This window comes from Natator depressus, chromosome 6 (genome assembly GCF_965152275.1).
Source record: "Natator depressus isolate rNatDep1 chromosome 6, rNatDep2.hap1, whole genome shotgun sequence".
NCBI classification, from domain to species: domain Eukaryota; kingdom Metazoa; phylum Chordata; order Testudines; family Cheloniidae; genus Natator; species Natator depressus.
The window spans coordinates 116,295,207-116,307,252 of record NC_134239.1 but is presented as its reverse complement, the minus strand read 5'-3'; the positions used below and the strand labels follow the sequence as shown (position 1 = coordinate 116,307,252).

At 44.3% G+C, this 12,046-nt stretch overlaps 1 protein-coding gene across 1 annotated transcript in view; it reads right to left on the bottom strand.

Moving 5' to 3' along the window:
- Window positions 1–12,046, bottom strand: part of ESR2 (estrogen receptor 2) — a 59,629-nt gene that overhangs the window by 41,359 nt on the left and 6,224 nt on the right. Inside the window, exon 2 of the mRNA XM_074956360.1 lies at window positions 9,703–9,863. Within this exon, the coding sequence (XP_074812461.1) occupies window positions 9,703–9,863 (161 nt within the window). The remainder of the gene's footprint in view (window positions 1–9,702; window positions 9,864–12,046) is intronic.

Here is a 12,046-nt window from a genome sequence, read left to right as displayed (position 1 = left end):
GTTCCCTCTAATTTTTTCCATTAAGGTAGGTGGAATAAATTTTGTTTTATGCACCACCAGTAGAAACAAAAAACCTAGATATAGTATATATTTTTTAAAAGTTACCATAGGGATAATTACTCCAGCCAGGACAGGTTAGGCATTTTAGAACTCACTACTCAAAGAATTAAATTTAAGTGTACGAGAGAAATAAAAATTATGAAATGCATAGACCAGTCAAAAAACTAAAACAACAGCACTTTGAAAGAATAAAATTACAGAGAATATGTGTGCATTGCAGTAGGAAATACCAAGAAGTAACAAATACTTGTATGTGTTGAGAGGTGAGCGTGAAAGTGAGTGATCGAGAGAGCATGTATGTGTGAGACACAGAAACAGTAGGTGTGCTGACTGCTGGGAAAGTTTCTGAGAGATGTCATGCACTGTCTCTTTAAGGCACTCACTGAAAGCTCTCCTGCTGTCCTGAGCCCTGTCTCCCCATCCCCCCTGCAGAGATGGGGTACATGGGCAGGGGGAGGGGAGAGGAGAGAGAGCTGGCTGCTGGGGAAGTCTCAGACTGTGCACTGTCTCTTTAAGGCACTCACTCACTCACCTGGAAGGCAGCTCTCTCCTGCTCGGAGTCCTGGGCCAGGCTTTCCCCTCTCCCCTGCTCTGTGGCTATGTGGTACAGGGGCAGGGGCAGGGGGGACACCCTGACATAAGCATCTCCCTTCTTCCCCTCCCCCCCCATCCCCATTCTGCACAGCCAGCAGGAGTATCTCAGGAGAAATGTAGGTGCAAAGTTGTGGGGAGCGAAGCACCTGAACACACACTGCCGGATGTAAACGGCTCTGCTAATCAAGCGTGCAGCACTTGAATCACTCTTTGGCGGCTGCCCAACCATGCAGCTTAGAGGGAACACAGGTCCAGAGCAACTCCTGGAATTTAGACAATCCTGAGAGACAGTCTAAGTTACAACAGTCTGTATCTGCCTGCCTATGCGAAATTGTGCTGCTCATAGTCTCCTCTGCACTACATGCTGCAATTTCAGCTCCTAACTTTTCTCTTCCACCCTGGCTCTACCCCAACATGCTATTCATACCTGCCTTGCTAAATGTCTTGAAAAAGGGGTATGTGGACAGCATACGGCAGTCTTCTGCAGTGCCCACACTAGAACAATTCTCTCCTGGTCAGAATCAGAGCTCTAGAACCACTTTACCTGGCACAAAGGGCTTGAAGCAGAGGCAAAAACCTCACCAATAGTATTTAAAGAGATTAAGTCAACCTGAAATATTGTCTGTTTAAACATTATTTTAAAGTAGTTTCAATACTGTTCGATTTTTGTGGTTTTACAAATCACGTTTTCTGTTTTAAATTCTTTTCTCTTTCCTGTTAAGGTGTGACAGACAGCTTCCTCTGTCATTTATATGAATCTGACTATACAGAAGAAACAGTGAAATTGATTGCATACCAAGTCCTTTCAAATGCAAAATAAACAAACAATCTGAAATTAGAGAGGGGGGAAAACCTCCCCCCCACTTCAGGAGTCATGCTGCCATTGGAGGCTCACACAGCAGGTGTGTGTTAGGAGTCACAGAGGACTCAGAGGGGGTTATGGCTTCTTTTAGTAACATTAATTCCCCACTCGGATTTCTGCTTAGAAATTTGCATACGGATGGAGAAAGCATGCCACAAAGCGTGACTAGTTTGTAGTTTTAACCATTCGTCTATCACTGCTCCACTGGAAAAAAAAATCTTTAAGGAATCATTCACACACTGAATAGGTAGGGAGGACTATCTGCAGGCTTGGGAGTCGGGGGGCAGGGTGGGGGGCAAGTCTACTGACACTGTGATAAATTCACTCCATCCATTCTGCAGATTTAGGGCATTTTTTTGCCTTAATTCCTACTGCTTTTCTCCTTGTTGTATTGTATAAGGAAGGAGAACATAGGCCCCATATTCTTTAATGGAACAACTTCTACCCTCAGTTGCATGCGTACATAACTGCCATTGACTCCTATGCAGACAGAATTTAGCCCTAAAACTGGTCAGCTAAAGAGATATTTAGCTGAACTATAGATATTCCTGAGCACCAATTTTCTAATTAAGGGTCATAGGTGCCAAATAATGTTTAAATTTTCCTTTAAAAAACTTCCTCCACATTTTCTGTGCAAGCTAAAACCTTAAAATGATGTGCCTTTTGTTGGATCCACCCCATATCTATTACAACTGTAAACTCCGTATAGACAGAGTTCAACAGGGAAGTACCATGTGTTTTGTTCTTTTTACTTGCCCATAAAGAACATAACTCTCCTATCTGGTGTGCTGCTGTGCCAACTAACATTACAAAGATCTGTAAAGACCAGAACAGAAGGTATGTTATGAAGGAAAGTGAAAGGCCTCAAGCCAAAGCCACAATACTAAAATATGCTCCCAAAGAAAAATAAAATTGGGTGGCAAGACTCCCACTGACTTCAGTGGAATTAGAACTGGACCATAAGTTACTACAAATATCTGATAGCAAGCAAATTAACGTTGCTCAAAGCAAAAGATACTAATTTCCCTCTGTGCAACATGATAACAAAAGAGATAAAAGATTTCTCAAATTGCTTAGGGCCAAATCAGCCTCCACTGATCCGAGGGAAGAAAACTCAGGCTTGGTCTACACTGAGCAGTTATATCAGCATATATGCATCAATTGGGGTGTTAAGAAACCACATCCCCGACTGTCATAGTTATGCCTACATAAACCCCAGTGTAGATGCAGCTATGTTGATGGAAGAGTACTTCTGTTGGCAAAGGCCTGGTCTACACTATGAGTTTAGGTCAAATTTAGCAGCGTTACCTCAATTTAACCCTGCACCCGTCCACACGACGAAGCCCTTTTCTTTGACTTAAAGGGCTCTTAAAATCGATTTCTTTACTCCACCCCCCGATGAGGGGATTAGCGCTGAAATCGGCGTTGCCGGGTTGGATTTGGGGTAGTGTGGACGCAATTCAACAGTATTGGTCTCCGGGAGCTATCCCAGAGTGCTCAGTTTTGACCGCTCTGGACAGCGCTCTCAACTCAAATGCACCGGCCAGGTAGACAGGAAAAGGCCCACGAACTTTTGAATTTCATTTCCTGTTTTGCCAGCGTGGCGAACTCACCTGCACAGGTCACCATACACAACCCATCAGCACAGGAGACCATGCAGTCCCAGAATCGCCACAGAGCTCCAGCATGGACCTAACGGGAGGTACGGGATCTGATCGCTGTATGGAGAGATGAATGCGTGCTGGCAGAACTCCGTTCGAAACGACGAAATGCCAAAATATTTGGAAAAAATCTCCAATGGCATGAAGGACAGAGGCTACAACAGGGACCTGCAGCAGTGCCACGCGAAAAGTAAGAAGTTCAGGCAAGCCTACCAAAAAACCAGAGAGGCAAACGGCCTCTCTGGTTCAGAGCCCCAGACGTGTCTCTTCTATGATGAGCTGCATGCCATTCTAGGGGTGCAGCCACCACTACCCCAACCCTGTGCTTTGACTCCATCCAAGGAGTGCGAGGCAACACGGAAGCGGGTTTTGGGGGCGAGGAAGATGAGGAGGTTGTAGACAGCTCACAGCAAGGAAGCAGAGAAACTGGTTTCCCCAACAGCCAGGATCTGTTTATCACCATGGACGTGGACCCAGTACCCCCCGGACCCACCCAAGGTGGGCTCCCGGACCCTGAAGGCAGAGAAGGGACCTCTGGTGAGTGCACCTTTGTAAATATTATACATGGTTTAAAAGCAAGCATGTTTAATGATTAATTTGCCCTGGCATTCACAGCCAGTATAGCTACTGGAAAAGTCTGTTAATATGTCTCGGGATGGAGCGGAAAACCTCCAGGGACATCTCCATAAAGCTCTCCTGGATGTACTCCCAAAGCCTTTGCAAAAGGTTTCTGGGGAGGGCAGCCTTATTCTGTCCTCCATGGTAGGACACTTTACCACGCCAGGCCAGTAGCACGTAGTCGGGAATCATTGCAGCGTATGGTCCCGGTGTTTGCTGGCATTCAAACAACATCCGTTCTTTATTGCTCTGTGTTACCCTCAGGAGAGTGATATCATTCATGGTCACCTGGTTGAAATAGGGTGGTTTTAGTAAGCGGCTATTCAGAGGTGCCCATTCCTGCTGCGCTGTTTGCCTGTGGCTGTATAGAAATCTTCCCCACTGTTAGCTACGCGGTGGGGGGAGGGGTGAAGCCATCATCTCAGAGAATTGGGTATGTGGTGGTTGGGGGGGAGGGGGGGTTAGTTGGGTTTCTGCTGCAAGTGAACCCGGAAACTGCAGCCCCTCCTTTTAAATTGCCAACCCATTTTAAATGGCCAACCCAACGGCTACTTTGTATGGGAAATACGGGCACTGCTGTTTGAAATCATTCCCACATGTTATGAAGGTTAAAGAAGCCAAAAGACGGTGGCTTACCATGGCTGCCTGCAAGCCGAATTCTGTTGCCCGGCCCTGCGCGAGTGATCTCTCACACCAAACCGGCATACCCTCAATAAGAGGCAAAATGTGACCTTGTAATGAAAGTACATATGCTATATAATGTTAACAGCAAGGTTTACCGTGAAAGAGTGTACCCATTGTTCTATAAAATGGGTCCTTTTTTCCCCTCCACCAGCTGCATATGTTTCTCCTTCCCAGAGGCTAGCAAAGATTAGAAGGCAAAAAAAAAAATGCATTTGCGATTAAATGTTTTCTGACCTCATGCTGTCCTCCCACACTGACAGAGCACAGCAAAATATGTGGAGGCAGACAATCTCAGAGTGCAGGAAAACACAATATGACCGTGAGGAGAGGTGGCGGGCTGAAGATGGGAGGTGGTGTCAGCATGCTGAAAGAAGGTAGGAGTCAATGCTCAGGCTGCTGGAGGATCAAACTCATATGCTCCAACGTATGGTTGAGCTGCAGAAAGCAGCAGGACCACAGACCGCCGCTACAGCCACTGTGTAACCAACCACCCTCCTCCCCAAGTTCCATAGCCTCCTCCCCAAGATGCCCAAAAACATGGTGGTGGTGGGGGCTTCAGGCCACCCAGCCACTCCACCCCAGAGGATTGCCCAAGCAACAGAAGGCTGGCATTCAATAAGTTTTAAAGTGCGGTGTGGCCTTATCCTTCCCTCCTCCACCATCCCACCCCATGCTTCCCTCCTCAACCACCCCTCCAGGGCTACCTTGGCAGTTATCCCCCTATTTGTGTCATGAATAAATAAAGAATGCATGAATGCGAAGCAACAATGACTTTATTGCCTCTGCAAGCGGTGATCGAAGGGGGAAGGGGAGGGTGCTTAGCTTACAGGAAAGTAGAGTGAACCCCAGGGTGGGTTTCCATCAAGGAGAAACAAACAGAACTTTCATACACCATAGCCTGGCCAGTCCTGAAACTGGTTTTCAAAGCTTCTCTGATGTGCACCACGCCCTCCTGTACTCTTCTAACCACCCTGGTGTCTGGCGGCGCATAATCAGTGGCCAGGCGATTTGCCTCAACCTCCCACCCCGCCATAAATGTCTCCCCCTTACTCTCACAGATATTGTGGAGCGCACAGCAAGCAGTAATAACAATGGGAATATTGGTTTCACTGAGGTCTAAACAACTCAGTAAACTGCGCCAGCATGCTTTTAAACGCCCAAATGCACATTCTACCACCATTCTGCACTTGCTCAGCCTGTAGTTGAACAGCTCCTGACTACTGTCCAGGCTGCCTGTGTATGGCTTCATGAGCCTTGGCATTAAAGGGTAGGCTGGGTCCCCAAGGATAACTATAGACATTTCAACATCCCCAGCGGTTATTTTCTGGTCTGGAAAGTAAGTCCCTCGCTGCAGCTGTTGAAACAGACCAGAGTTCCTGAAGATGCGAGCGTCATGTACCTTTCCCAACCATCCCACATTGATGTTGGTGAAATGTCCCTTGTGATCCACCAGTGCTTGCAGCACCATTGAAAAGTACCCCTTTCGGTTTATGTACTCGCTGCCTTGGTGCTCCGGTGCCAAGATAGGGATATGGGTTCCGTCTATGGCCCCACCACAGTTAGGGAATCCCATTGCAGCAAAGCCATCCACTATGACCTGCACATTTCCCAGAGTCACTACCCTTGACATCAGCAGCTCAGTGATTGTGTTGGCTACTTGCATCACAGCAGCCCCCACAGTAGATTTGCCCACTCCAAATTGATTCCCGACTGACCAGTAGCTGTCTGACGTTGCAAGCTTCCACAGGACTATCGCCACTCGCTTCTCAACTGTGAGCGCTGCTCTCATCTTGATATTCTTGCGCTTCAGGGCAGGGGAAAGCAAGTTCCATGAAAGTGCCCTTACGCATGCGAAAGTTTTGCAGCCACTGGGATTCGTCCCAGACCTGCAACACTATCCTGTCCCACCAGTCTGTGCTTGTTTCCCAGGCCCAGAATCGGTGCTCCATGCCATGAACCTGCCTCATTGACACCATGATGTGCACATGGCAGGGACCCGTATTTTGTGAGAAGGCTATGTCCATGTCCTCATCACTCTTCTCACCACGCTGTCGTCGCCTCCTCCTCACCTGGTTTCACTTTTCTTGCAGGTTATGGTTCTGCATATCCTGCTGGATGATGCGCACGGTGTTTATAGTGCTCATAATTGCCGCGGTGATCTGAGCGGGCCCCATGTTCCCAGTGCTATGGCATCTGCACTGAAAAAAGGCGCGAAACGATTGTCTGCCGTTGCTCTGACGGAGGGAGGGGCGACTGACAACATGGCTTACAGGGAATTAAAATCAACAAAGGGGGTAGCTTTGCATCAAGGAGAAACAGAATGGCCCCCTCAAGGATAGAGCTCAAAACCCTGGGTTTAGCAGGCCGTTGATTTCATGGAGGGAGGGAGGTGGGAGAAAATGAATACAAAACAAGTCTGGTCTATTTCTTGTTTTGATCCACTTCATCTCTCTTTATACATCTTAGGCTGGCAGAAGACGGTGCAGTACAACTGCCGGCAGGACTGAATCGCCATGAGACGAAACTTAAAAGGGAAATGACCTGGCTGAGTCACTCCCATGTCTGCCCAGGCACTCCTGAGCGACCTCACTGAGGTCGGCTAAAAGAGCACCCTGGAGCACGGTGACGATGGCTACCAGTCATACTGCACTGTCTGCTGCCAAAAGGCAATGAGCTGCTGCTGTGTAGCAATGCAGTACCACACCTGCCAGCACCCAGGAGACATATGGTGAACTGAGCAGGCTCCATGCTTGCCGTGGTATGGCGTCTGCACGGGTAACCAGGAAAGAAGGCGCGAAACCATTGTCTGCCATTGCTTTCACGGAGGGAGGGAGGGAAGGGGGGGCCTGACAATATGTACCCAGAACCACCCGCGACAATGTTTTTGCCCCATCAGGCATTGGGATTTCTACCCAGAATTCAAATGGGCGGTGGAGACTGCGGGAACTGTGGGATAGCTACCCACAGTGCAACGCTCTGGTAGTCGACGGCTGCCTCAGTACTGTGGATGCACTCCGCCAACTAAATGCACTTAGAGCATTTGTCTGGGGACACACACAATTGACTGTATAAAAACGCTTTCTACAAAACTGACTTCTATAAATTTGACCTAATTTCGTAGTGTAGACATACCCAAAGCTAATGTTGTTGAGGAGATGGTGTACCTACACCAACAGGGTAGGAACTCCTGTTGGTGTTGGCTGCGTCTACACTAGGGGGCGATGCCAGCATAGCTATGTACATATAATCTCCAAAGTTTAGACATACACGAGAGAAGAATCATGGGGAAAACCCTGATCACCACACTAAGGGTAAGAGGGGTTCATACTTTGTACCAGCTGCCATGGTAACAAGTTAAAATTTTGCCCCCAAAGCCTTTAAATACTGGGGGATCCATCCTGCTCAGGCATCTTCTGCCTGCCATCTCTGGCTTTCTGGCAGCAGAGTTCAAATCAATCCATGTTGCCTGGGTCTACCTAACTGCTGATGTCCCTAGAATCCCCTAAAGTGGAAGTTCTACAGTGCACGTTAAGCCATCCTCAGATTGAATGAACTGTAAGGAACCTATTGAGGTCAATGGAATCTGAACACAGCAAGAATTTTTCTTCGTGTAAGCATTGGGATCCGGGTAGGTAACAAAACCTTCTTTCTCTGTGTCTAGTAAAATTAGGTTTTCGCTATTTGCTTTGTAAACACTTGACAATTTCTCAAATCATAACGGTTCTCATGAAGAAATCAGTTTTAATTTCTGAATACAGTGCTTTTACTTCAAGTTTGATGTAGTTACAATAAATCAGTGGTAACTGTACTTCAGAAAATAACTGTAATCCCACCAGTATTTTATGAAGTAGGTACAGGCATTTGAATACTAAAAATAAATAAATAAATAAAATAAAAGAACTACAGATAATTTAATTCACATTGGCTATTGCAAAGTATTATGGTGATTGTCAAAGGGATAACTTTATTTAATACGGCTCCCACAAAGTCAGCTCGGTAGTCTAAAGGAAACTTTACTATTTTGGGGTGGGGGAGTTAAGCAACAACCTGAACTAGCTTGGATGCAGAGTGTAAAATATGTTTTGTGTAGTGAAGGCCATTTCTTGTATTTATAGAACCTCTGGATTAAGACCAAATGTTATCTGCCTAGGTGAATTAAAACGTTCAATGGACTAAAACAGGTTTCCTGTTCAATGCTAAAGCGTAGGTGAGCAAAGCATATCAGGTTAACATTTTTCCTGCACATAGTACTACAAGACCAATTTAGTGAATATGTACACAAAAGTCTCATTTATTATTTTAGGTTTGATTTTAATGATTTCACACTGCATGCAGATTTGACAGTCATTGTTACACTGCATGCACAGTACATATGCTATCTCGAAAAGGCAAACCACTTTTGTACAAATTGCTACTCAGTGGGTGAAATTTACCCTGTTACCTAGAGCTCATGCAAGTATTTCCACACCACTAAATACCACTGCAAAAGGGGAAGAGAAGTATGAGCAGAGAAACTATTGGGGCCTGCCTTTTCATACCTCAAATATTACAGAGTGAGGGTCTGGCCTAGATCTAATTAAGAGAGCACAGAGAAGACTGGGAGCAGGCCAATTTCACCCCACAGATTTCACTGTTTCACCCCACAGATTGTAACAGTAGGTAAGGACAGACTACATTATGTACCTATAGTCATCAGTGGGTTTGCACTGAGTTCCAGTATTTGAGAACTAAAACTTTGTTTTGTAGTAAGGCTTTCAAAGATTAGAAGGTGAGGTTTATCTTGATCCTAGTTAAGAAGAGCTGCAGTGTGACTCCATGAAAATTTTTGGATTTTACCTAGTATGAGTGAGGTTCTTCACAGTTAAATTTATTTATATCAGTGAAACTTGTTATTTTTTATCCTCCTGCCCTATTCCCACTCTCTACCTTTTATCAGCCACAATTATTACACCAACTTTGCATTTCTGAAGGCAAAGTAATCTGTAAGAGTCTGCAGTGCCATTTCTCTGATATGTCTGCTCCAGGGTTTTAAATGGCAACATATTTTGTATCCTTCCCTAAAGGGATCAAGTGTCCATTCCCTTCCCAACGCCGACAAACAAAAGACTATAAGATAGAGTATTCAAATCATGTTATCCTACTGTACACTAATTGCAATTTATGTATATGATCATATAAGACACCACTTTTTTAAGCAAAGGCTTCCAAAACTATTTTTCCTACCTTGGATACTTCTTTTAAAGAATGCTTTACATCCTTCACAAGACCAAACACCATAGTGATATCCTGAAGCATAATCACTGCAGACTGCACAGAAGCGTGCATCTCTTTTTGAACCAGGACTTGTACAATCACTGCCATTAGATTTTCCTTTTAATGTCTCTCTGAAGGAAAAGTAAACAGTTATAAAAGAGTAAAAAATTAGGATATATTTCAAATTTTCATTTTTCATTGTATTCACTTTAGCCTTTTTAAAGGCTCATTATTACCAAGCATGTTGCAATCTGAAACACTCTGTGTTAGGTGTTTGTCTCACAGCGTAATTAAAACAAATACTGTAACTCTAATGTTATTCATACAGATTGTCTGGAAAGATTTGGAGCACTCGGGCAAATAGATTGTACTGCTGAGGTGATAATTATACAAACTCACAGAAATTAGTGAATGGTAAGTGAGCAGCAAATAATTGGATGTTGTATTTAGGAAACTTGCCATGGGAAATGGAGCTCTCAGATACCACTATGACTGATGCAGTATAAAAACTAAATAGAAGAGCAAATAGACTTTAGTCTGCTACATACTGGTAGTCACTGGCAATGGACAATTCTAACTAGAGCAATTTCCTGGAAAATTTCTATTTTGAGTCCATCTTAAGTTTGGGAAACTTCCCCTCCTTCATTATTCCAAAAATGTGTCTCATAAGCAGCATAAGAGTGTCCTGAGGTTCAACACAAGAATCCATTTCTGGATTGTCTGTGAGTACTAATATCAAGAGAAGGTTTTAATCACAGTTATTTGTGGGGTGTGGGGTTGGGTAGTGTTTTAATTGCTGGTGAGAAAGTGGTCGTGGTTTCAGTCAAGCAAATAAATCATCTTAGTGACAACAGAATGCAGGCTGTGCTACACACCTTGCCTCAGATGTATTCATTCCCTAATGAGGAGCTTCATTCATTCATTCCAGCTGGCTGAATCTCAAATAACTGATAGAACTGAATTTGAAATCTCAAGGGCCAGCTCAGTAAATTGGGGAAAGTGAGACTTATCAATAAGTCCTTTACTGAGGTTACCATGTTGAAATGTCCTAATGGCAAGACTCTTGGACCAAAGGATGCCTGGATACAAGTAGGAAGGGGAAAGAGAGAGGGGCAAGGTCACTAAGAGCAAAACGTTTCTTGTTTCTGAGGTATAACAACCAGTTCCAAACACAATACTTACCTATCTGATGAAGGATGGAGCAAGGTAAATGGGAATTGGGATAAGAATAGGGAATCAGTTGCTTCGTGTCACTAGATGCTATAAGGAAACAATAAGAAATTAGAGGGATTTAGAAAGAGGTAGTGGTGCTAGCGAATTATTTCATAAGGTACACCCAAAGAACAAGGTGTATTGTAAGCAAACTGAGAAAAAACACGGCAGCTTGCCTTTTGGATGACTGTAGCAGATCTTAAGTCCTTGGCAAATAGAATTTGTAGCTAGAACTGGAGAGAATATAGTGTTCTGTGTGCATGAAAGCAACAATAATATGCAAAAAAACCCCAGAAGCTACATAATCATTTATGTGCCTAGATATAAGCAAAGTAGCAGGGCCTTCAGAGTTACTCTCTGATTCTACTCTTGCTACATAGATAGAAGGAGATCAGTTATATCAATCAGTGTAGTCAGTAGGGTTTTAAGTTCTTAGGGAGCTAGCATATATTTCTGGGGCAGGAAAAACCTATTCACCAAAGACTCTACATGGAACTTTAGAAAAGCACATAAAAATATACTCCAGGCATTCTGAAAGGATGAATAAGAACGCTGAAAAGGTAGAAGCATGCCTGAACATAGTTAAAACTACATTGACTATCACTAAAGCAGATTTATCCCAGTTTTAAAGAAAGGAAGAAGGGGCAAAAATAGTTAGCCTATTTTATTAGGGATTGCAAGTATTCATCAGAAAAGGCTTTTACACGTGTGTGTGTGTGTGTGTGTGTGTGTGTGTAATATATCCTCACTTTATGCCATAATTCCTCTGTTCACAGTTCATTCTGGGATGCATTAACAGGAGTGTCATACATAAAACATGGGAGATAATTGTCTCACTCAATACTTGGCACTGGTGCAACCTCAAGCTGGAATACTGCATCCAATTCTAGTGCCACACTTTAGGAAAGATGTGGGCAAATTGGAGAGAGAATCCAGAGAAGAGCAACAAAAATGATAAAAGGTATAGAAAACCTGTCTTATGAGGAAAGGTTAAAAAAGTAAGCATGTTTAGTCTTGGGAAAAAGAAGACTGGGGGTGGAGGGGAGAAACCTGATAATCTTCAAATATGTTAAGGGCCATTATAAAGAAGGTGGTGATCAAT